Below are 21,723 nucleotides of genomic sequence, written 5' to 3' on the forward strand. Positions count from 1 at the left end.
AAAAAGGGAAACTACATCTATGAAGATTCAGTAGGCTGCTCAATCTTTTGCAGGTGCGGGCCGATTAGCTGCCCCGTTAGTAGACCCGATCACAACACAGCGCATACCTTGGCCATCTCAAAAGAGCTAGAGAATGTTAGCCTGCCAGTCCCGCTTTATACGTACTCCACTGTCGACTTTCCGAACAAGCTCGTAAGCTTGGCATCACAGTTGATCTGGTCATGTTAGTGCATACGGACGTACCTGACGCTTGTTCGTCCCGTTCTGCAAGTTATGTTCCTTAATATACACCCACAATTGCTTCACAACAGCATAACGAGGCATTTCATTTCCGCCACAGACTTCCGACATCTCAGCAGACAAACGCAACGGGCGGTTGATAGGGCTGTTGGGGTTCGGAGCGCGCTTCTTCTTCGGCTCCCCATCCGCCTCTGTAGTGCTAGCACGCTTCTTGGACTTAGTAGCTTTCTTTGGCTCCTTCTCCTTTGCTGCAGACTTGGGTGCCTTCTTCTCCTTGGGCGCAGGCTTCTTGGACGTGTACTCATCATAGCACTGTCGGATGACCACATCCACAGCCTTCTTCTGTGCCGTCAAATCCAGGCCAGCTGGCAAGCTTCCCTCGGGAAGATCTGCAAGAGCAAGGCGAATCTTTTTCGCAGACACCGTAGACAAGTCGGCCTCCTTCAAGACTTCCAATATCCGCTCGCGTAGCACCGGCACAGCAGCCGCATCCAACTCAGCCATGGTAGATAGTGGAGGGAGTGGGGGAAACACAACACAGCTCCACCCCCGGACGTGCGCTTCCTCCACGGCCACGTGCATCCTTGCTCGCTATGCTGCCCAGTTCGTCGGTCTGGATGCAAATGTCTAGGGTATGGCGGTCAGAGATGCCCATCAACCCGCTCGTGAAGACTGCTTCCAATATGCTTCTGCCTCCTCTACAATTGTACCGCTCTCTGTTGCGTGCACACCGTTCTTTGCCACCGGAGATGCGAGCCTTGGGCGACGACTATGTGAAAGCCGAGTTCCGCCGCCACCAAAAGATTGACAATCCACTCCAGATTGTCGCATTCTGCAGTCAATGGAAGATGTACTTGGATTCGCTGCAAGCTGACAGCAAAAATCCTGACGGACTTCGTGGTATGAGCCTCGACCCAAGCTTGTTGGAGAAGTTCTCAGACGAACAGCTGTACCAACTCTATGAGCTCAAGTTGGCCACAGAGGAAGTATTCGATCCTGAGCGTGCCCAAGCGGCGCCGCCAGCTGATTATGATCCATCAAAAGCTTTCTAACTTTGAACTAGGCCTCCGGCCATGAAAGGATGGCCTGCGGTGCTTGCGTTTCGATGATCTGCCCTGGCGCCAGGCCCATTTCCACTTCTTCAAAGACAGCATTCTCCTTGACACGTGAAAACCCAAGCGTGCAAAAGAGCGCCAGAGATGGATCGTTGTCCATAGATATCCTAGCGAAAAGCCGGTTCATCGGCAGGGGGAATGGGTGCGTCGTCTCATCCGATGCCATGGGAGGCTCTGTGGTGATATAATGAAGGAGCATACGCAAGGCTTCACGTGCCAATCCTTGCCGACGCCAATGTGGCTCTGCAATCATAACTTCCAGTTCGCCCCATGTCGTAGACGGTGCGTCCATATCGTCTTCATCCTCGTACCGTTCAGATAAAAACACATTGACGTCGCCAGCCATTGAACAGGCACGAAGGAGTTCTGTGACGCTAGTTTCTTCACTCATGGCTCGCTCTTTGGCTAGGACAATAAACGTGAGTTCTTTCGCGTAAGCCAGATGGAATACGTACTATCTGCATCATCCCTCCAGCTCTGCTGCATCTCATATTCTTCTTCCAAACTTAGAGGCTCAGACGCGGTTTGCTGCTGCAAGGCAGGATCTTGCATCCATGTATGATAGGTAGGCACCTAGTGTCAGAAAGGGATGGGACGTACATGTTCACGCCTGTCTGGTAAGACGCCCGCTTATACGTACCGATAGGGAACAAGGACCACACGTTGCCCGACCAGGACAGTGGTTTTGTTCACACGCATGGTCCCTGCGTAGTAAAGAAGAGAAATACGACCCATTTCTGTGTACATATGCAGAAAACTCCACACGGTTTACCTGGCAAGAGGCATGGATATCGTAGCTACGGCCCTATCGCATCACGGTTGCTGGTTCACACCTAGCCTGGTTCTGTTAGTCATTGTCCATATACATACAGAATATTGCCGCTGCTAGAGGGCAGGTATGTCACATTCTTTGCCGAGCTCAGCGTCTTGGCGATCTGCTGAGCCGCCTCGATACGACGGACCGTCAGCAGACCATCACCAGCCTTGTCCAAAGCCTTCGTAATGAGCGCAGCACCCTCGGCTTCACCTTCCGAACGAATAACCGAGGCCTGGCGTTCCTGTTCAGCCTTCTCGACGACGAACTTGGCACGCTCAGCGTCCTGTTGCGCAATCTGTTTTTGTTCCACAGCCTTGGTAAACTCCTGACCAAAGGTAAGGTGCGTGATAGAGACATCCTCCAACACAATGTTGAACTCACGCGCGCGGTTCAACAAATCCTCACGAATGCGGGCACTGACCACTTCACGCTGGGTAATCAGCTCAGCTGCATCGAATTGCGCCACGGTAGCTTTCAAGACTTCGTTACCAATCGAGGGAAGTACACGTTCATCGTAGTCCAGACCCAGTGACTGGTAAATCTTAGGGAGATGGGAGACATCTGGGCGCGAGAGCACACGCAGAGAAAGCGTCACCATTTGTAAATCCTTCGAACCAGTGGTCGTGGAAATGGTGCGCGGCTTAATACGCACGTCGTAGAGAATGGCGCGCTGGAGCCAGGGAATCAAGAAATGAGTGCCTTCAGACGTAGCCTTTCTATGTGAGTGTTATATTGACATACCTTGTCCTTCACACCAGTGAAGCGATCGAACATCACGGCACGGTATCCACCTGGTACATCATACATGCTGGCCTGGACAGCAAGGGCGCCAATGCCCAGAGGCACTGCATGGTCAGATCTTTCTCTCTCTTTCTCACATACCTGCAAACCTGGACAGGAAGTTGGTAGCCGTGTTCATGGCAGCGGTGACGCGGTACACGAGGCGGAGGTGGCGTCGTCGATGGACCTGTGGCTCCCAGCTGGCGATTTCTCCCGGCCTCGTCAGCCTCCACATAGGCGAAGCTTTCGACTCCAAGCCAGGCCACCTCTCCCTAGACCCTAGCAAGTGGCACGTGGATTTTTTTTTTTTTTTGCCTGTCAATAAAGACCGTCAAGCTTCCTTCGATGTCAGGGAATGCATAGATTATGTGGTAACCCATACCCATTAGCTACGACAAATGAGTCTACAGGATGGCAAAGAGAGTACCAAGCCAACCTACATAAAGACATAGGTTATCTTGTTGGGTTGCAAAGCAGAATCTACCCTTTACTTGAGCTGCTTCTTGGCGCCCTTGCTGGCCGCGTAGCTCTCACCACCGAGGACGGCAGCCACACCGACAGCGATCGCAGCCAGGAGCTTCCTGTCCCAGGTCTTGATCTCGTTGCGGTTCTGGTAGCCGAAGTAACCAGCGGCACCCACCACAGCCACGTTCACAACGCTAAGAGTCGAGAGCCAGTACTTGGGGTTGCTCGAGAAGTCCTTCCACAGCGACTGGAACTTCTTGACGCTAGTGTCGAAGCTCTTCGAGATGCTGTATGGTAAGCTTCCTTACGTGGGACATACCTCTTGCCGGCCTCCTTGGCGCGGTCCTCAAGCTCCTCGGCCTCCTTCGAGATGATCTCGCCGACCTTCGAAGCAGCAGCGCGGGCCTCATCGAGGAGGTGCTCAGCCTGGTCCTGGTTGTCCCTGTACACGTTAGTTGCTTTCATAAAATATGTACATACTTGGCAGCCTTCTCAACCTTGTCAGCGGCCTCACCAGTGGCCTTCTTGACGCCGTTCGAAGCCTTGCTAGCCTCAGCCTTCACATCCTCACCGGCCTTGTTAACCTCCTTCTTGACGTCAGTAGCAGCGTTCTTCATGTTCGCGTTGTTGGTCATGATCGTCGTTTGCAGTAGGGTTCTAACCGAGCCGGGGATCTAACTCGGATTCGGCCGCTTACGCGGGAAATTAGGGTGGCAAACCGTCGCTTGCCGAACCGCTCGGCAGAATGGCCTAATCAGGTAGGTTACATTCCCTATTACATAAGCCAATCTCAACGCGTTGCGCGCCGTCTGCCCCAGTTGGCTCGAGCGTTCCACGCTAGGTTGCTATGGCGCAGGCACGTACGCAAGCGAAAGAGCACCATATAGTCTCGTTTCTGCAGCGTGAATGGGCATCCACGTCCAAAGAGAGTGGACGACCCTTAATCGTCGGGTTCCAGGGGCCGCAAGGTAGCGGTACGTCATTGCAAGCTTAACAAGCTCATAAACACTGCAGGCAAATCGTACACATGTGCTCGCGTTGCCGAAGCGTTGGCGCACGCATCCCCACCTCTTCGTGTGGTCGTATTTTCTTTGGATGGTGCGTCATGTGTTTGCTTACCATGTACCAAGATTTATACCTTCCTCACGATCAGTTAACGGCTGTGGCTCTCCGCTACCCCACCAACCCTTTATTGCACGGCCGCGGCCAGCCTGGTACGCATGATGTGGATATTGGTACCAAGATCCTTCAAGATTTTCGCGATAATGCTTCTACGATTCGCATCCCTGTGTATGATAAGAGTGCGCATGAAGGTTTAGGCGATCGTCTTCCTTCATGGCATGTGATAGAAGGCGCTGTGGACATCGTTCTATTCGAGGGTTGGTGTCTGGGTTTCCATAGCGTACCCATGTCCGTTCTACAGCGAACTATGGAAGTGGCAAAAGATGTGACTCCTGCTCCCGCCTACGCTGCGTACACCTTGCAGGACGTGAGCTTGATCAATCAAGAGCTTGCTGTATGGGAGCAGGCATGGTACCCTCTTCTGGACGCGTTTATCCAACTGTACCCTATTACCCCACCTGGCACTAGTCCCTGGTCTCTTGTGTATGCCTGGCGCCTGGAGGCCGAGCACACGATGAAGCAACGCAATGGCGGACATGGCATGACAGACGAGCAGGTCAAGGCGTTCGTGCAACGGTATGCGGCTTTCTTTGTGGCTTACACACCAGGTACTTGCCCAGCTATGAGCTGTTTACGCTCGATCTTCGCTCAGCCTCCTCGCGCTGGCACGGGCATGGAATGCGCATCGAAATACAAGCGGATCGTAGTGCACAAGCTATTGAGTATACATAGTTTTAGCAACAAATTAAGCCGAATCCGTCTTGGGGCGCATGAGCACGCGGTAGTTGCGGTGCTGCACCAGCCACTGCTCCTGCGGCGGCATGTCCTCCTCACCCGGAGTGCGCACCACACGGAAATCGCCCTCCACGTACAGGAGCGAACCCTTGGGCACGTCCTTCAGGCGGTTCACCGTGTTCTCACCGAACGCGAAGATCGAGTGGAACGACGAAGTCGGGGTGGCCGGCGAGCCATCCTCGTTAGGCGGGCCGGGCTGGTCCGTGGTGGCCAGCACGTAGCGAAGGTACTCCTTGCCGTTGCGGCTTTCACGCACCTCCGGCGAGGCGACCAGACGGCCAATCAGCGTCACACGCGAGAGGGCCGACGAAGGCGTCGACGAAAAAGCCTATGGGTAAGTCGATGTACGTGTACTTACGCGAGTGTTTAGAGCGCGGGGCAGAACGCGAAGCGAAGTGGGGAACATGGCTGTCAATAACAGTGTAAGAAGTACAACAACGCGTCGCGGTGGCGCGGTGTACCTTGAGACGCGTCTTCGGCCGAGTAAAGTGATACGCTGCCTAGTGCTTCTGGTCCGCGTGGACAACTCGGCGTGTCGCGCACGGTGTCCCCTGGTGGCTATATCCCTAGTATTGGTTCAGCTCTACACGACCACCTTCCTTCATCATCCAGTCAGAAAGCGCTTGCGTTACACGAACTTGGCATGTCAAACGACTGGACGGCTTGCGTGTGATGGCATATTCCAGCATATCGTCTTCGTCATCGCTCAGCTCTGTCGTGCCGAACAACTGCTCTGCCTTGGCAGGCTTTTGGGTGAGATCTCCACGCGCCATAGGATCGTTTTTCTGAGCATCGCAAATGTAGGCATGACAGGTAGCGCACTCTAGTGATCCGCCGCAGGTGGCTTCAATGCTGGGCAAGTCGTGTCTTCGTGCCACTTCCATGAGCGACTCTCCAATCGTACCCATGACTTCAAACCACTCGCCCGCATACGAGCGGAAGCGCAGGGGGACTTGCGAAGGGGCTGCTGATGGCCCACCACGCGCTCGAGGTGTGATATGCGCTGTGTACACGACAGGTGGTCCCCATTCATTCATGTGCTCACGCTGCTCGGCCTGCGTCAGACCCAGCCGTCCACGCCAGCGTGGCCACAGCACAAGCCGTTCGCGCAGATCATCCAAGTCGTGCCGCGATGATGCGGGAGCAAGAGCGGCGCGGAGAAGAAGCGGCGCATCGCTCGTTCGAAGATTGCCGTACCAATCGCCATGGGGATACACCAAGGCATTGGCTGCCCATTTATGCCCACCCACATGGCTCACTGACATCACACGAACTTGTTTGGCCGGTGCCTTGTTGTCTTGCTTGCATGTGTCAGCATGCTGCGCCACTTGGTCGCGTAGCGTATGCAGCAATTCCGTGCCGACCACACCGCAACGACAGTCGCGCATGCCATGTGTGCATACATAGATATGCGCCTCTTTGGTATCTTTGGCTTCTTTCCACATCCGTTCAAGTGTCGTTCGAAGCGTTGGGCCGCTGGGCAGCGTGCGCAAGGAAATAGGTTCCGGCCATGTCACAAACTTCCCTTGGTCATTGTAGGCGTACAGCCAGTACATTTCGTCCTCAGCCACTTGGCTCGGGGGAGGCCGCATCGCTTTATCGCGATGCGGATCCCAGGCTGGCTGCGCCTCTGGGAGCGATGCATCCCCTTCGGACAAGCTGATCGCATAACCGTCCAACGATCCGCCCTTTTTCGCGCGGCTGCTCAGCTCGGAAAAAAGCGGGCTCACAGACTCCATGTGCGAAGGCCATGTCATCGATTCTCGCGCATACTGGGCTGGCACCAGCACAATGTGTGCCTTGTACTCTGGGGCGGAGCCTGGCAGCGGCGAAGGGTCATAGGGCATCGCCGGAATGCGACCCTGTTCGTCTAACGCCGGCGCGATGTCGAACGGGTACGACGCCCACACGCGCGTGCTTTGCGCTCGTGCAGATAGTACCGGCAGAAAACTACGCCATCGTAGCGGTGTGTACCATCGCGGTATGGCCCTTCCAGCCCGGATCGCTGTCCCTAGGCGGATGATCATTCGCGGCCGACGTGATGTGGAGCGGCTGTCAAGAGCGGAGGGCCATGGGTCAGACACCCAAAACTCGTTCCACTGCGCGGCGCGCCGTCCCTCCACGCCGCTTTCTTTTGCCTCGGAAGATGCGTGGCGCCCCTCTCTTGAGGAATGTCGCACCTGCGACGCGTAGCATGCCGCGAGTATTAGCTCGCTCATTGAGCATGTCTTCGCGCATGTGCCAGGATGACCAAGGGCGCCGTACGACGCACTTTGGTTTCCAAACTGTGGACGAGTCGCTCAAAGAAGGCCTAGTCGGCAGTGTGTTTTCGTCGGTGGCCTCGTCCTACGACATGATGAACGACGCGATGTCGCTGGGTATTCATCGTCTTTGGAAGAACCATTTCGTCGAGATGCTTGACCCGCGCGGTGGCATCAAGTGTCTGGATGTGGCAGGTGGTACCGGTGACATTGCGTTGCGTCTGTTAGACCATGCCCGTACGAAGCACCTGGACCGCGAGATGAGTGTGACTGTGCTGGATATCAATCCCCACATGCTTATTGAGGGTCAGAAGCGTATGAAGGAGACGATGTACTGGAATACGCCGCAAATCCGATTCCAGCTTGGTAACGCTGAGCACTTGGACCGTGTGATGGAAGTGCCTGAGCGCAAGAACCCGCCGGCCAGCACACGCCGCAACCCTGTCCTCCCGCCGCTTGTGAGCGAGCCAGTTGAGAGCGAGTCGATGGATCTGTACACGATTGCGTTTGGTATCCGTAACTGCACGCACATTGACCAGGTGATTCGCGAGGCGTATCGCGTGCTGAAGCCAGGAGGTATTTTTGCGTGCTTGGAGTTTGGTAAGGTCTCCATCCCGCTGCTGGCGCAGCTGTACAAGCAATACTCTTTCAATGTGATCCCGCCGATTGGCGAGTTGCTGGTGGGCGACCGGGATTCGTACCAGTACCTGGTCGAGTCGATTGAGCGATTCCCGACGCAGGCCGACTTTGCTCGTATGGTAAGTGAGGCTGGGTTCCTTCTGCCTGGCTCTGCCGAGGCGGCCTCGATGGGCCTGCCGCGCCTGCCGAACCAGGGCGCATGGGAAGATCTGACGTTCGGTATTGCCACCATCTGGACGGGTACGTATGACGAGGCGACTGACGCTCTTTTTCAGGGTACGTATTTGCTACACTCACAACGGCAGTATCAAGCCCTTTGCGTAATGCATTTGTCTACTTGGGAATGTACTCGCATCGAATAAAGGTTTTTGTCGGCTCTTGCGGCAACACACAGAAAAAGCCGAGCGTTTGCATAGTCTGGAATAGATCACGCGCTGCGAGATGGTTAGGCCTCCGTCCTTTTTTGTCCTTACACACCTTCGAGGGCAATGTTGGCACACTGCTCCTGGCCATTGGGCAGAATGCGGCACAGCTGTGACTGCGACGTGCCGCGTTCGCTGTTGTTAGCCAGCTCCTGCCTTGCGCACGTACCCATCCAACGTGAACGACGAGTTGGTGCCGCCACGGCTCTGTGCATCTTCCGCCACGAGGCGACGCACTTCGTCGTGGGCTGGTGTATCCAGTTTCTCAATTAGGTTGGAGCTCTGGGCGGACCTGGTAGCGTTAGCTGGCTATGCACGCTCCCTGTCACGTACATAGCTGGGGATCGCTCTGACAGCGTAGAACAAGCGCCACTCCTGAGCGTCTTGGCACCGTCGTCCTGCCTGCCTGCCGTGGCTTACCTAACCACGCCTCGTTGGCCCGCTGGCCCACGGCTGCGTGTGGAGAAAGGAGGGATGGTGCGGGGGACGGCCTCTCCTTTCAGCGCTTCGTTTCGTTTGCATGTCGTCCAGGCTGGTGCGTGGACTGCGCGTGCAGGTAGCCAGCTACAATGCCGGCGAGCAATACGATGGATCCAAGGTCCCGGATCTGACCGAGTGGCTGGTCCCGACGCTCACAGAGAGTCGTCGAAGTGGCTATGTGACGCGGCCAGCGCCGCCCAGTGGTCCTGACGCCATGGGACCGCGAGAGGCGCCTGATATTTATGCCGTGGCGTTCCAGGAGTTTGCGCCACTGTCCTCGGCCTTGGCGGGCCAAATTCAAGTGCCGCTCGCCAAAGTCGACACGGAGATTCGACGTACCGTGCGCCTTCATCAGTCTGTTGTGCGCGACGATCACATGTACGATCCCCTTGAAATGGGCGGTGGCCCAGAAAACTATGCCAAGATCGCTGAGGTCTCTCATGGTGGTCTGGTGCTGTTTGTGTATGCACGTGAACGTGCGCCACAGCATGCGCGTGGCATCGTATTAAGTGCCGCTCAGCGTGTGAAGGAAGTGCGCACATCGTACGTTGGGACCGGCATCGGTATGATCATGGGCAACAAGGGGGCTGTGGGTGCACGTGTAACGCTTGCGTCAGCCGTCACAGGCGCTCGTGACGAGGTGATAACGTTCGTATGTGCGCACCTGGCAGCCCACGATCACAAGGTGGCACGTCGGAATGCCGATTGGCGCAATATTGTCGAGCGCTTGGTCTTTGATCCCGCGAGTACACAGCCCCCACTCGTTCTGCAAGAGCCCACTATGGGACCTGGTCAGCTAGGCGCAGTGCAGTCTGTCGCGGCTGGCCGGCAGACCCTTACGCCAAGTCCTCTGGACCAGCATGAGTACTCGCTCTACGACACACACCATCTCTTTGTGCTGGGCGACCTCAATTATCGCGTTGCCACAGGTGTCGAAGGCGTTTCGCCGCAGGGCGTGCCGGTGCGGCCCGGCTCGTTCCCACCGATCACGAGGGAGACCGTACGTGCTGCTGCCCGCTCCTTCCAGCCAAGTCAGTGGGCTGAAATTTTGCCGTACGATCAGCTCTCGATTGAGCGAGCCGCTGTGCCTGCACGCACGATGCACTCTCTTTTCATCCCAGATATGGCGCACCTGAAAATACCTCCCACGTACAAGTACAAGGCAGGTGGCGAAATGGAGCAGATGAGCAAGAAACGATTGCCTGGCTGGCCAGACCGACTGCTCTGGGCCTCTAGCGATGCGATGCAGGGCAACGAGGCTTTGCGCTGCGAGCTGTATCGCAGTTTGATGCGATACACTGCCTCGGACCACAAGCCCATCACTGCGATTGTCGAGCTGCCGTATCAACTTGACCCTCTCACCGAGTTCCTGCCTGTGCCGTACGATCTCCATCCATACTGGCGCTCTATGCGGACACTGGGGCGCTGTGTCGACCGCTTGGTGGGGTATCTATGGATGCTGCTGCTTACGTTTGGCCATGGCCATTTGGCGCTGGCCCTCCTGGAGATTGGATTGCTGGTCTTGGTGGCCATGTACTGGCTCCCAGGCCATTGGCCATGGTAGTCTACGATATAGAGACATTACTCCTCTGCTTCCACGCGCATAGCAAAGTCGTACGTATCGCCATCCGCATCTGGCGCGAGCAGTGTGTGGTACCAGGAGCGTAGCGCACCGATACTGCGCGCATCATGCGCCTCCAGATCGGCTGCCAACGTAGCCTCATCGCTGTGCGTATGTGTCTCATCGTAGGCGGCCACACGTGCCTGCTCTTCGTTGCTCACATCAAGCTCAGGTACCGTGCTAAGCAGCGTGCCTAGCCAGTTCAGTTTGTTGTCCGGGATCATTTCGCAGGGATGAACTGCTAGCACAGGCAGCTGATTCCGCTCGTCTTTATCGTCAATAGGTGGTAGGGCTGACTCGTTTTGGCCGCCGGCAAACAGGGACGACATCTTCGTCTCCTCCTCGCCAAACAACGTGGCGTCTTGCGCCTCGTTTTCCAGGAATTCATGCAGCGTCGCCAGCTGGGCGGATAAGAAATGAGGTATCGGCGATTGCAGCGCCGTCGCAATGGAGAAGGTGTGTGACAACAAATTGGTATACTGCGTCTGAATCGACGGCCAATCCTCAATACCGGGTGTATGCAACGTCTGTTCGCGCAGCAAGGCAATGGAGTTGCGTAGCGAGTCGTACCGCTGGTACAGCGTCATAAGGTGTCCGAGAGGCGGGCGCGCCGAGGCCAAGGATACATTCGCGGCTGGCATCTCTCGGCGTGCTGCTCGCCCTTGCGACGACGACGACAACGACGTCATAGCGCCAAGGGCTTCCTCTCCACCGTGCGTGCGGTGCTACGAGCGCCGCCGTACGTACGTTTGCTTATCTAATTCCTCCTGCAGGCAGGCTTTTGGCTGATCAAAGCGACGTTGATGACACGCAGCGTACCGAACGTGCGTGTGGAAAATCGGTCGCGGCTTTCCTGTTGTGCACCCACAACCATGATGGGGCTGGACTTGGTACAAGAGCATCATGAACGTAGCTCTCACTTGGACGAGAGTCTAGGCCGTTACTCGGCGTATACCATCCGTCTCAAGACCATCATTGCTACAGGGTCTCGGTACATTGCGTATTCGTCGGACATTGGGGAGGCCTTTCGACCGCTCACGCGGCCCAATGTCGTGCGTGCTGCATACGGTATCAGCTGGGCCTACATTTTTGCGGACGTAGGCTATACGTGCTGGAAGGCCAATGACGAGCTGGACAAGACGTCGCCGTCCAAGTACATGGACTTGGGGTGGATTGCAGCGCGTCGTGCGGTCTTCCAAACGCTCGCCTCGTTGGTCTTGCCCGCTGTGACGATCCACAGTGTAGTGAAGTACTCGGCCCCGTTGTTTGCTCGGCATGCCTCGAAACATGTGCGTGCGTTCGGGCCCACGTTGGCAGGCTTGCTCGCGGTACCGCTTCTGCCGATCATGTTTGACCATCCTGTGGAGCATGCTGTCGACACGGTATTTGATGAGATTGAGTACCGCCTGGCTTCCCTGATGGGCAACACAGATGCCAAGAAAGTCAAGGATATGAACAAGCTTACGAACGAATACTCTGTCTCCTCGGTGACGGAGTCAGAGAGCTCTTCATCGCCTCTGTTCGCCAAACTGGCTGTCCTCGGTCTCGGTGTCGATCTTGTGTACCTTCCGCGCCTTCGTCAGCTGGTCTCACGGCATGCACATCGCTTGCAAGCATGGCAGCGTCCTGCTGCCGTAGCCGCGACGTCGTCTTCTGTGTCTGCTTCGAAGGAGCCTGACGTGTCTGCCTCGCTACGCATACCCTCTCCTCCCATCATGGCGTCGGCAGCTCAGCACTTGGCACGTCGTATTCTTGCGCCCAGTGAGGCCATGCATTTCCAGACTGTATCGCCCACCATGGCCCAGGACGACTGTTTACGTTTTCTCGCGACGAGGTACGCATCGCTATGGCCCCTATGAGACAGGCACTGACGCCCATGTCACGTAGATGGACCTGCAAAGAAGCAACATACAAAGCCGTATACCCGCACCTTGCTCTACGTGCCACCGATATTGCAGTGCACAAAGACGGAGGTGCGAAGCCGACCATTGTCCTGGAGCGGCCCACACAGCAATACCACAGTGCCTCGGGGAGAAACGTGTCGGACCTCGTAGCCCGTCTGCGTTTCCACGCGAGCGTCTCGCATGACGGCGACTATGTAATGGCGTCTGTCCTAGCTGAAGACCCTTCAGCTGCATAGAGCCCTTCCCATCTATTTCACATGTAACGTATTCTTCCGTACACTGCTATAAAATGCAGAATAGAACAACAGGTGTGCGAAAAACGGACTCGCTCCGATTAAGCGGCCAGCTTCGTAATCGCAGCCTGGAGCTTCGAGGGGTCAGCACCGACCACCGTCTCGATCTTCTTGCCGTCCTTGAAGAACGCAAAGGTCGGCATGGCACGGATGCCCACCTCCTGCGCAATCTGGGCCTGGTCATCGACGTCGACCTTGTAGAAGCCGACCTTGTCGCTCACGGTCTCCGAGATCTTCTCGAAGATCGGGCTGATCATCTTGCACGGACCGCACCAGGTGGCCCAGAAGTCGATAACAACAACCTTGTCGCTGTTGATCACCTCCTTGAACTGGTCGTACGACGAAATCACTTGAACACCCATGATAGAATGGTGGTAGTGTGGAATTGGGGACCGTTCAGCGCGCCACGTTATATAGGGCCTCGCCAGCGAATATTCCATGACGTAATCGCCGGGACCCCCTCGCCAAGTGCACGCGCCTCCACTTCATAGGACGCCACACCGTGGGGATTCGTGCAGGTAGCGTCCGCGGACTCGCGAAAATGACGCAATGGTCAGTCCTCTGCCTGATCCAATGTCCGTTTATGTCGCCCTAGCCAGCTCGCCAAAGAATGTCCCTTACACGTGCTCTATGGTGTCTATGGTCTCTTATGCGCTCATCGACTTGCGGTCAATCTCTGGCGTCTCCGACGGGTCAACGTATGGCACCGTACCCAGACCCAGCGCACAGCCAATCTTCTGGTAGATTGTCGTGGCAGGGTGCTTGGCACCACCCTTCAGACCCGTAAACTCAAAGTCCTTCCACACAGGGAACCAGCAGCGGAGCGCAAAGCGCCACTGCCAGTCAGGGTATACAGCCGTAACACGGCCCGACTTCGGGTCACGGTACCACGATTCGCAGGTCGGGAACACAGTCGAGCGCATCTTCTTCACGATCCAGTGCTGTTCATCCAGCTCGGCCTTCAGCTTGACGTCAAAGGTCGGGACCTTGGTCACACCAGCAGGGGCCGGCGTGCCAGGCAAGTGAGCAATTGCCGCCTCGCTCGGCTTGGCCGACTCAAGCACATGGGAGGCCACTGACATGAGCATCTCTTGTTCACGCTCCGACGTGTAAATAACCGACATGTGGCCCGTACCAGCGTTAGGGCCGACAAGCATACCCATGTTCGGGAAGCCCGACACGAATACGGTACGGTAGGCGATGACACCACCACCACCGTACTTCTCGTCGTGCTCACGCAGCGTCATGTCCTTACCGCGCGTCACCATAGGCGAACCAGCGGCTTTCACACTGAAACCGTTGGCCATGACAATCACGTCGGCCGGCAAACGGCGACCATCCGCCGTAACCACGGCGTCCTCTTCAATACGCACAAGCTTCGAGGGCTCGAGCTCCAGGTTCTCGCGGTGCAGAGCAGGCAGGTACTTGTTATCCAGCACACGACGACGGCAACCGACCATCAGCTCGTTGTTCTTCGGCAGAAGGAGGTCATGGTACTTCTTCGGCGCCTGCTTTGAAATGTAGTCGCGGCACATCTTCTCCCAGCTCGCACGGAACTGGCGACCCAGCCACGACTTGGTCACAATCGTAAAGTGCGACTCCAGAACAAGCCAAATGATAATACGTTGTACCCACATGAACAAAGGCACATTGCGCAGCAGCCACTTCCACCACCAGGTCTTCACAAGCTTGCTGTCAGGCAGCGGCGCGTACCAGTGCTTCGAGCGCACAAACTGCGTCACATGCTTGGCCTCCTCGGCAATAATTGGCACAAACTGCGTGGCCGAGCAACCATTACCCACAACAATCACGTTCTTGTTCTTCAGGTCAACAGAATGGTCCCAGCGAGCCGAGTGGAAGATCTTGCCCTTGAAGTTCTCGTGGCCCGGAATATCACACTTGTTGGGCTCCGAAAGACCACCGACGGCCGAGATAAAGAGCTTCGAGACAAAATAGCGGATCTTCGGCGAAGCGTTGTGCGGGTCCTTCGGATCGAAAGTCGCCGAGAGAACATGCCACAGACCCGTAGCATTGTCGTAACGCGACTCAAGCGCCACCGAGTTGAAGAGGAACAGGTGACCAATACCGTACTCCGCCACGACGGTGTGCACGTACTCACGCAGCTCCGTCTGCTGAGGGAAGAAGCCACTCCAGTCGCTCTTCTGACGGAAGCTGAAACTGTACACAGGCGCAGGAATATCACACGCACAGCCAGGGTAGGTATTGGCCTCCCAAGTACCAGCAGGGCCCTGCAGACGCTCAATGATCACCATGTCGGGCACCTTCTTGTACTTGCTCTTGAGCTTGCAAGCCAAACTCACACCACTGAGACCACCACCGACACACACGATGTCATGGTACTCGGGCTTGAGGCCACCAAGGTTGATGGGGTCCTGTGCAAGTTTAAGTCCGTTTGGAAGCGAAGTAGGATAGCCGTCCATTCTTAGACACGGTTACAAATAGAAAGGTAGTAGTGGCGTGCCTATTTAAGTACATGGGTTTCAGGGTGTTTGAATGAATGCCGATTATCACGTGGTGAAAACGAGCGGCCCCATCGGATATAAACACACATGATTGGCCATCCTAAGCCGGTCCGGTCAGCGTCTGTTGAAAATTGCGGGGTGAACTCGAGCAATTTTGGGCGGTCTTTTGAAATTCTAAAGAGCGGAGATCCTATGTGCATCTGAAATCGGTCGTAACGCGCAAGCCAGGTCCACCGCATCGGGTTACTCAAACACAATCTTCGTCCCGGCAGGCTTGGCTGAAAGTTGCGCTTCCTTGGCTCGCTGTTTGGCCAGCCAGCTGGGGTGCACACTGGGCTCCTCTGTAGCTTTCACGGGGGGTCCCTTGGGCGTAGGGGCACGTGGGTTGGTAAAGCGTGGCATGCTCTCAGGCACAGGCGGTAGCGCAGGTCTGGCGCCCTGGCCTTGCGTCGATGGCCAGCCCTGATCTGCTTTTCCACGAGGTTTACGTTCCTTCTTCGGCTCCTTTTCACGCAGTTTCAGGTGATTCGCATGCCGACCATATTTTTTCTCCCAAATGCTAATCGGTTAGTAGATGGTGGTACGTACGCTCGGCGCTCTCGCTGTCCTCGCCTATTCTTGCGCTGCGACTTGGCCGGGCCTTTACCCGCTGTGTCCGCATAATCTGCCTCCGCGTCACTCCAGTCATCGCCTTCCTCAGCAGGAATAAACCCAGTGTGCAAGCTAGGAAGAAACGCCGAGTCTTCCTCCTCTTCTTCCGAGTCGTGAGGGCGTTTACGCGAGATGGGTACGTCGTCGTCACTTTCGTCCGACTCACTGCCGGAGGCCACCATCGCATCCATATCCATCTGGGATAGGCCCAGTGGATTTTCGTTGCCCATTCCATCATCACTTTCATAGTCCACATCGCTAGGGGCCTCCTCCTGTACCTTTTTCTCCTTCTTTTTCTTCTCTTTCGTAGGTTCGGCTTTGGGCTCGGCCTTCGGCGTAACGAGACTGGCCAGTGCCTTCACACACGACGTCATTTCCTCTGCCATGATTTTGGAGCTAAGCACCTGGTGCAACACTCGTTCTTCTACCGACGAGGTAGGTGAGCGCACCTTCTCGATCGATGCGGGGTCCACCTCTGTATTTTCAACAAAACGAGCAAGGGGGAAGCGTTCCGCCTTGTCCTGCTGGTTTGGTTTGGGTATCAATTTGCTTTTAGCAAGTTTGGAGGAGAGGGCACGAACGCCCACATACTGTACATCCAAGTTTTTCAATATACTCAGCTCCTGCTCCAGCATATTGGTAGCCGCCTTATCCTTGTTCTGCTTCAAACGACGCACGTGCTTTTGCAGTTCAAACTGCTTGACTTTTTTGGCCGATGACTTGGCGACTTTGATGCAGTGGTGCTGTTATGGTGAGCCGTATATACACCTACCAGTTTCGTTTGTATGCGCTTCTCATCCAGGACTGGCGCCGTGGGGCCGGCCGCCGCCTCTTCGACCTCCATGCCGAGTGCACAGTGCGCTTCTTTGTCGCGGTGCGCGCCATAAAAAGTGCGTGCACGTGACGAAAAGAAAAATTTTGTTGCCGTCGAGGGGGTATTGCAGGGACAGCATCACCGCACCATGGCCAAAATCAAGAAGAAGGGTGAGTCTGGTGCGGCGAAAAACTATATCACGCGCAATCAAGCGCTGAAGAAGCTCCAGATTACCCTGGCTGAGTTCCGTCGCCTGTGTATTCTGAAGGGCATCTACCCTCGTCAGCCACGACACATCAAGCGGGCCAACAAAGGGTCAACAGCACCGACCACGTTTTACTATGCGAAGGACATTGCGTACCTGCAGCACGAGCCTGTTCTGCAAGCTTTCCGTGAACATAAAGCGTTTGCCAAGAAGGTGAACCGTGCGATTGCTCGTCGCGAGTGGTTTGCTGCGAAGAATTTGGACGAGAACCGCCCCAAGTACCGTTTGGATCACATTATCAAGGAGCGCTACCCCACGTTTGTGGACTCGCTGCGCGATCTGGATGACGCTCTTTCGATGCTGTTTTTGTTCGCTAACATTCCTTCGCAGAAGAGCATTGCGCCGGAGATCACTACACACTGCGCGCGCCTTTGTACAGAATGGCAGCTCTATGTGATGCGCACACGTTGCCTGAGCAAGGTGTTCTTGAGCATCAAGGGTATTTACTTCCAGGCTGTTGTCCATGGCCAAGAGATTACGTGGCTTGTGCCGTATATGTTCACGCAGACCATTCCTACAGACGTCGACTTCCGTGTTATGATGACGTTTTTGGAACTGTACCAAACATTGATGGGCTTTGTCCTTTTCAAGCTGTATACCGATGAAAACCTTGTGTACCCACCCAAGCTAGATGAAGAGATGGACAACCAAGGCGCTGGCTTTGGCTCGTTGGTGCTTTTGGCTGCCGATGCGGATGTACTCTCTGGCAAGAACAATGTGGCCCCCATGGAGGTGGCCGCCGAAGAGGCTTCGAGCAATGCCGTCGTGCGCAAAGACGGTAAGAAGCTCTCTGCCCGCGATGTCAAGCGCCAGATCGCACGTCTGACGAAGGGCGAGGACTTGGCGAACACTGATGATGACGATGAGGCGTTACCGACGCTGGATACCTCCCACGACAACGACGAAGAACGCGGCGAGGCTTTTGTGGCGCACGTGTCGAAGCGTGCGGCCGAAGAAGGTGTGGGTGCTGATGAATTGACCACCCTCAACGACCTGCAACAGCAGGAAGGCGGCGACGATACGCGAAAGCTGTTCAGCCGCTACGTGTTTTTCATTTCGCGTGAAGTGCCTCGCGCTGTGTTTGAGTTTATTCTGCGTTCGTTCGGTGCTCTTCCCTCCAACCTTGGCTGGGATGCTGTGGCTGGTGCTGGCAGTCAGGTCGATGTGGACGATGAGCGAATTACGCATCACATTATGGACCGTCCTGTGGACGGCCAGCAACCCACGTACCCTGGCCACCGCGTATATGTGCAGCCGCAGTGGGTCGTCGACTGTATCAATGCGCGCAAGCTGCTACCGACGGATCCCTACCGCCCTGGTCAAACACTGCCGCCGCATCTGAGTCCGTTTGTAGACGACCGCGAGGTGGCCATGCGGGGCGGGTATGTGCCGGACGAGGCGAAAGAGAAGCTCGGTATGGAGCAGGAGGCTATGGACGAGGAAGAAAGTGAGGAGGAAGACGAGGAAGAAGACGAGGAAGAGGCGGATAACGAGGAGGCCAGCGAACGTCCAGCGTTGCAAGCCTTGTTGGCCGACCCTACCGGTGCTGGTCTCCTGGAAGCGGCTGAGCTCGAGGCGGAAGCGGCTGGTGGCGAAGATGCGCTGCTGGATCTACGTAAGCAGCATGCTACGGCCCTGAAAGCGTTCAAGAAGAAGAACAAGCGTGTGCCTGAACTCTCTGAGGAGGCCGAGGCTCGTGATATGGCCAAAATGCTTCTGTCGAACAAGCAGCGTAAACTGTACAACCGCGTGGGCCAGACTGCGACGAAGAAGAAGGAAGATAAGCTGCGTTTGGAAGCGAAGAAGCGTTTGCTTTCCAAGAAGGCGGCCAAGTAGGCTCATAGAACCATCACTGTGTCGTGCCGTTTGTGCGTAGCCGTCGCCCATGTCCTGCCCCAGGGCCCAATGTGGAGGTGGCAGCGTGGCGGCAGGTTGTTGCTGTGGAACGACGACGATGGCAGAGAGCGTGAGCAGCTCCGCCTACCCACCCAATGAGACGCTCTATATTCAAAACTTGAATGAGAATGTGCGGTTACCAGGTATGCTATGCTACGACTTACCGTAGTGATGAAACAATCGCTCGAGGCGCTGTTCTCGACCTACGGCCCAGTGCTCTCGGTGGTGGCTCATAAAAATCTGCGTATGCGTGGTCAAGCGTTTGTGAGTTTCCAGGACAAGAGCACGGCAGAAAAGGCGATGAAGGAAGTGAGTGGGTTCCCTTTGTATGGCAAGAGCATGGTATGTACTGTATTTTCTCACGATGGTAGCGCGTGTCGTTTGCGAAGACGCCGTCGGACAGTGTCGTGGCGTACGGCGGTGGGGCGAAAGATTCGCCCGCTACGACAGAGGCGCTGGCCGCGCACAAAGCTGCACGCCTTGCGCAAAAGCCCATCACACGACGGCGGAATGTGCATCGTCAGCGCGAGATGGAGCGGAAACGGGCAGCGCAGGCCGCCGCGGCGCGAGGCGAGATCCCTGCGGCCCCGGTACCGAAGCGGACTGTATCATCGCGTGCGCAAGCGAACCAGCTACCGGACGAGTACGTCCCGCCGAACAAGATTCTCTTTTTGCAGCAGATGCCGTCGAGTGTGACGCGAACGCAGCTGATGGACATTTTTGGTGCGCTACCGAATCTCTACCAAGTGCGTACGATCCCAGGCCGTACCGACATTGCGTTTGTGGAGTTCAACGATATCCCCTCGAGCGTGGCTGCGCGTGATGCGACGAACGGCTATACCTTTCCCACAGGGGAGCGCTTAAAAGTATCATTTGCGCGCGCGTAGTAGCGCCATTGCATGGCGCGGCGCGTCGTGCGGTGCCGTGGACTGACTGCCTTTTGGTTCCGCCGAGGGGTAGGAGCCACGTGGCACATGTAGACTAGGCCCGTGATAGCATCGATCAACCTATAAGGCTCGGGGTACCCTCTCGCTGAAGGGGCAGGTCACCGGATCCGCCCGGATGTGCGCTGCTGGATCAACCCCAACTTCCATCATGGCTCTTGCCCGCTCGGTAATTACTGCTGTGCCCCTGCGTGCCGCCCGCGCCCCAGCACGTGTCGTTGGCACGATGCGTTTGCCTCTGCGCACCATGTCTACGAGTGCTTCTCTGCAGGAGCGAAAGTTCCGTGTCGAGCGCGACACGTTCGGTGAGCTGCAAGTGCCGGCGGACCGCTACTGGGGTGCACAGACCCAGCGTTCGTCGATGAACTTCAAGATCGGCGGCCAGCGTGAGCGCATGCCTGAGCCGCTGATCTCGGCTTTCGGTGTCCTGAAGAAGGCCGCCGCGACGGTGAACAAGGAGTACGGTCTTGACCCGAAGATTGCGGATGCGATCTGTGCGGCGGCCGACGAGGTGATCTCGGGCAAGCTGCACGACCACTTCCCGCTGGTCGTCTTCCAGACAGGTTCGGGTACGCAGTCGAACATGAACGTGAACGAGGTCATTTCGAACCGTGCCATTGAGATGCTCGGCGGTGAGCTCGGCTCGAAGAACCCTGTGCACCCGAACGACCACGTGAACCGTAGCCAGAGCAGCAACGACACGTTCCCGACGGCGATGCACATTTCGGCGGTGCTGGAGATCAAGCGTGAGCTGCTGCCTGCACTCCACCGTCTGCACGACGCGCTGAAGGCCAAGCAGGATGAGTTCAAGGACATTATCAAGATTGGCCGTACGCATCTGCAGGATGCGACTCCGCTGACGCTCGGCCAGGAGTTCAGTGGCTACGTGCAACAGATGGAGAACTCGATTGCGCGTGTTGAGGCTGTGCTTCCGCGTCTCCGTATGCTTGCGCAGGGCGGTACGGCTGTGGGTACCGGTCTGAACACCTTCAAGGGCTTTGACACGAAGGTGGCCAAGGAGATCTCGAACATCACTGGCGAGGAGTTCATTACGGCGCCGAACAAGTTCGAGGCGCTGGCGACCCACGATGCCATGGTCGAGGCGTCGGGTGCGATGAACACAGTGGCCGTGTCGCTGATGAAGATCGCGAACGACATTCGTTACCTCGGCTCGGGTCCGCGCTGCGGTCTTGGTGAGCTGTCGCTTCCGGAGAACGAGCCTGGCTCGTCGATCATGCCGGGCAAGGTCAACCCGACGCAGTGCGAGGCGCTCACCATGGTGGCCGCGCAGGTGATGGGCAACAATGTCGCTGTGTCTGTCGGCGGCTCGTACGGTCAGTTTGAGCTGAACGTGTTCAAGCCCGTGATTGCGAAGAACCTGCTTTCGAGCGTTCGTCTGCTTGCGGACGGTGCGGACTCGTTCACCGAGCACTGCGTGGTGGGCATCCAGGCGAACAAGCAGCGTATCCACCAGCTGCTGAACGAGTCGCTCATGCTGGCCACGGCTCTGAACGCTCGTCTTGGTTACGACAATGTCGCCAAGGCTGCGAAGAAGGCGCACCACGAGGGCCTTACGCTCAAGGAGGCCACCGTGGGTCTCGGCCTGCTTACGCCGGAGGAGTTTGACGAGCAGGTGCGTCCTGAGCTCATGCTGGGCCCGAACGACCCGCCGAAGTAAATGAGCGATGAGGATAGTCATACATAGGCCGTCTATCT

At 56.4% G+C, this 21,723-nt stretch overlaps 19 protein-coding genes across 19 annotated transcripts; 8 read left to right on the top strand and 11 right to left on the bottom strand.

Annotated features, from left to right (window-relative positions):
• Window positions 1-17: 17 nt before the first annotated feature.
• Malapachy_3883 (uaf30p) lies at window positions 18-744 on the bottom strand (the record flags this gene model as incomplete). The annotated part of the gene is made up of 4 exons (XM_018138342.1): window positions 18-68; window positions 108-126; window positions 166-215; window positions 244-744. The coding sequence occupies 4 exons, from the start codon at window positions 742-744 to the stop codon at window positions 18-20; spliced, it is 621 nt and encodes a 206-aa protein (XP_017991784.1).
• Window positions 745-833: 89 nt separating this feature from the next.
• Window positions 834-1,292, top strand: Malapachy_3820 (acn9-domain-containing protein; the record flags this gene model as incomplete). Its single annotated transcript, XM_018138279.1, has 1 exon — window positions 834-1,292. One exon carries the CDS (start codon window positions 834-836, stop codon window positions 1,290-1,292), a length of 459 nt encoding a protein of 152 aa, XP_017992055.1.
• Window positions 1,293-1,299: 7 nt separating this feature from the next.
• Window positions 1,300-2,054, bottom strand: Malapachy_3850 (n-acetyltransferase 9; the record flags this gene model as incomplete). The annotated part of the gene is made up of 4 exons (XM_018138309.1): window positions 1,300-1,781; window positions 1,811-1,928; window positions 1,956-1,965; window positions 1,996-2,054. The coding sequence occupies 4 exons, from the start codon at window positions 2,052-2,054 to the stop codon at window positions 1,300-1,302; spliced, it is 669 nt and encodes a 222-aa protein (XP_017991778.1).
• Window positions 2,055-2,168: 114 nt separating this feature from the next.
• Malapachy_3847 (prohibitin phb1) lies at window positions 2,169-3,091 on the bottom strand (the record flags this gene model as incomplete). Its single annotated transcript, XM_018138306.1, has 4 exons — window positions 2,169-2,193; window positions 2,226-2,884; window positions 2,914-3,017; window positions 3,055-3,091. The coding sequence occupies 4 exons, from the start codon at window positions 3,089-3,091 to the stop codon at window positions 2,169-2,171; spliced, it is 825 nt and encodes a 274-aa protein (XP_017991542.1).
• A 348-nt stretch (window positions 3,092-3,439) lies between these two features.
• On the bottom strand, window positions 3,440-4,052 carry Malapachy_3884 (hypothetical protein; the record flags this gene model as incomplete). Its single annotated transcript, XM_018138343.1, has 3 exons — window positions 3,440-3,704; window positions 3,737-3,859; window positions 3,898-4,052. 3 exons carry the CDS (start codon window positions 4,050-4,052, stop codon window positions 3,440-3,442), a joined length of 543 nt encoding a protein of 180 aa, XP_017991785.1.
• Window positions 4,053-4,537: 485 nt separating this feature from the next.
• On the top strand, window positions 4,538-5,271 carry Malapachy_3862 (hypothetical protein; the record flags this gene model as incomplete). Its single annotated transcript, XM_018138321.1, has 2 exons — window positions 4,538-5,115; window positions 5,148-5,271. The coding sequence occupies 2 exons, from the start codon at window positions 4,538-4,540 to the stop codon at window positions 5,269-5,271; spliced, it is 702 nt and encodes a 233-aa protein (XP_017991633.1).
• Window positions 5,272-5,284: 13 nt separating this feature from the next.
• On the bottom strand, window positions 5,285-5,740 carry Malapachy_3839 (nucleic acid-binding protein; the record flags this gene model as incomplete). Its single annotated transcript, XM_018138298.1, has 2 exons — window positions 5,285-5,662; window positions 5,693-5,740. 2 exons carry the CDS (start codon window positions 5,738-5,740, stop codon window positions 5,285-5,287), a joined length of 426 nt encoding a protein of 141 aa, XP_017992006.1.
• A 160-nt stretch (window positions 5,741-5,900) lies between these two features.
• On the bottom strand, window positions 5,901-7,181 carry Malapachy_3876 (lip5-lipoic acid synthase; the record flags this gene model as incomplete). The annotated part of the gene is made up of 1 exon (XM_018138335.1): window positions 5,901-7,181. One exon carries the CDS (start codon window positions 7,179-7,181, stop codon window positions 5,901-5,903), a length of 1,281 nt encoding a protein of 426 aa, XP_017991850.1.
• Window positions 7,182-7,528: 347 nt separating this feature from the next.
• Window positions 7,529-8,558, top strand: Malapachy_3823 (coq5-ubiquinone methyltransferase; the record flags this gene model as incomplete). The annotated part of the gene is made up of 2 exons (XM_018138282.1): window positions 7,529-8,514; window positions 8,540-8,558. 2 exons carry the CDS (start codon window positions 7,529-7,531, stop codon window positions 8,556-8,558), a joined length of 1,005 nt encoding a protein of 334 aa, XP_017992054.1.
• A 9-nt stretch (window positions 8,559-8,567) lies between these two features.
• On the bottom strand, window positions 8,568-8,991 carry Malapachy_3886 (hypothetical protein; the record flags this gene model as incomplete). The annotated part of the gene is made up of 4 exons (XM_018138345.1): window positions 8,568-8,668; window positions 8,712-8,791; window positions 8,826-8,938; window positions 8,974-8,991. The coding sequence occupies 4 exons, from the start codon at window positions 8,989-8,991 to the stop codon at window positions 8,568-8,570; spliced, it is 312 nt and encodes a 103-aa protein (XP_017991787.1).
• Window positions 8,992-9,176: 185 nt separating this feature from the next.
• Window positions 9,177-10,700, top strand: Malapachy_3857 (inositol polyphosphate phosphatase; the record flags this gene model as incomplete). The annotated part of the gene is made up of 1 exon (XM_018138316.1): window positions 9,177-10,700. One exon carries the CDS (start codon window positions 9,177-9,179, stop codon window positions 10,698-10,700), a length of 1,524 nt encoding a protein of 507 aa, XP_017991748.1.
• Window positions 10,701-10,717: 17 nt separating this feature from the next.
• On the bottom strand, window positions 10,718-11,446 carry Malapachy_3882 (hypothetical protein; the record flags this gene model as incomplete). The annotated part of the gene is made up of 1 exon (XM_018138341.1): window positions 10,718-11,446. The coding sequence occupies one exon, from the start codon at window positions 11,444-11,446 to the stop codon at window positions 10,718-10,720; it is 729 nt and encodes a 242-aa protein (XP_017991783.1).
• A 183-nt stretch (window positions 11,447-11,629) lies between these two features.
• Malapachy_3824 (hypothetical protein) lies at window positions 11,630-12,897 on the top strand (the record flags this gene model as incomplete). Its single annotated transcript, XM_018138283.1, has 3 exons — window positions 11,630-12,343; window positions 12,491-12,591; window positions 12,645-12,897. 3 exons carry the CDS (start codon window positions 11,630-11,632, stop codon window positions 12,895-12,897), a joined length of 1,068 nt encoding a protein of 355 aa, XP_017992051.1.
• A 98-nt stretch (window positions 12,898-12,995) lies between these two features.
• Malapachy_3838 (thioredoxin) lies at window positions 12,996-13,316 on the bottom strand (the record flags this gene model as incomplete). Its single annotated transcript, XM_018138297.1, has 1 exon — window positions 12,996-13,316. The coding sequence occupies one exon, from the start codon at window positions 13,314-13,316 to the stop codon at window positions 12,996-12,998; it is 321 nt and encodes a 106-aa protein (XP_017992007.1).
• A 285-nt stretch (window positions 13,317-13,601) lies between these two features.
• Malapachy_3872 (monooxygenase) lies at window positions 13,602-15,395 on the bottom strand (the record flags this gene model as incomplete). The annotated part of the gene is made up of 1 exon (XM_018138331.1): window positions 13,602-15,395. One exon carries the CDS (start codon window positions 15,393-15,395, stop codon window positions 13,602-13,604), a length of 1,794 nt encoding a protein of 597 aa, XP_017991664.1.
• Window positions 15,396-15,680: 285 nt separating this feature from the next.
• On the bottom strand, window positions 15,681-16,932 carry Malapachy_3878 (hypothetical protein; the record flags this gene model as incomplete). The annotated part of the gene is made up of 3 exons (XM_018138337.1): window positions 15,681-15,996; window positions 16,026-16,831; window positions 16,861-16,932. The coding sequence occupies 3 exons, from the start codon at window positions 16,930-16,932 to the stop codon at window positions 15,681-15,683; spliced, it is 1,194 nt and encodes a 397-aa protein (XP_017991848.1).
• Window positions 16,933-17,050: 118 nt separating this feature from the next.
• On the top strand, window positions 17,051-19,003 carry Malapachy_3827 (pescadillo-family protein; the record flags this gene model as incomplete). Its single annotated transcript, XM_018138286.1, has 1 exon — window positions 17,051-19,003. One exon carries the CDS (start codon window positions 17,051-17,053, stop codon window positions 19,001-19,003), a length of 1,953 nt encoding a protein of 650 aa, XP_017992050.1.
• A 118-nt stretch (window positions 19,004-19,121) lies between these two features.
• Malapachy_3833 (rna-binding domain-containing protein) lies at window positions 19,122-19,950 on the top strand (the record flags this gene model as incomplete). Its single annotated transcript, XM_018138292.1, has 3 exons — window positions 19,122-19,206; window positions 19,233-19,405; window positions 19,435-19,950. 3 exons carry the CDS (start codon window positions 19,122-19,124, stop codon window positions 19,948-19,950), a joined length of 774 nt encoding a protein of 257 aa, XP_017992099.1.
• Window positions 19,951-20,158: 208 nt separating this feature from the next.
• Window positions 20,159-21,685, top strand: Malapachy_3830 (fumarate hydratase; the record flags this gene model as incomplete). The annotated part of the gene is made up of 1 exon (XM_018138289.1): window positions 20,159-21,685. One exon carries the CDS (start codon window positions 20,159-20,161, stop codon window positions 21,683-21,685), a length of 1,527 nt encoding a protein of 508 aa, XP_017991807.1.
• Window positions 21,686-21,723: the final 38 nt, after the last annotated feature.

The sequence above is a fragment of the Malassezia pachydermatis genome, assembly GCF_001278385.1.
Source record: "Malassezia pachydermatis strain CBS 1879 chromosome Unknown scaffold4, whole genome shotgun sequence".
In the NCBI taxonomy this organism is placed as follows: Eukaryota; Fungi; Basidiomycota; class Malasseziomycetes; order Malasseziales; family Malasseziaceae; genus Malassezia; species Malassezia pachydermatis.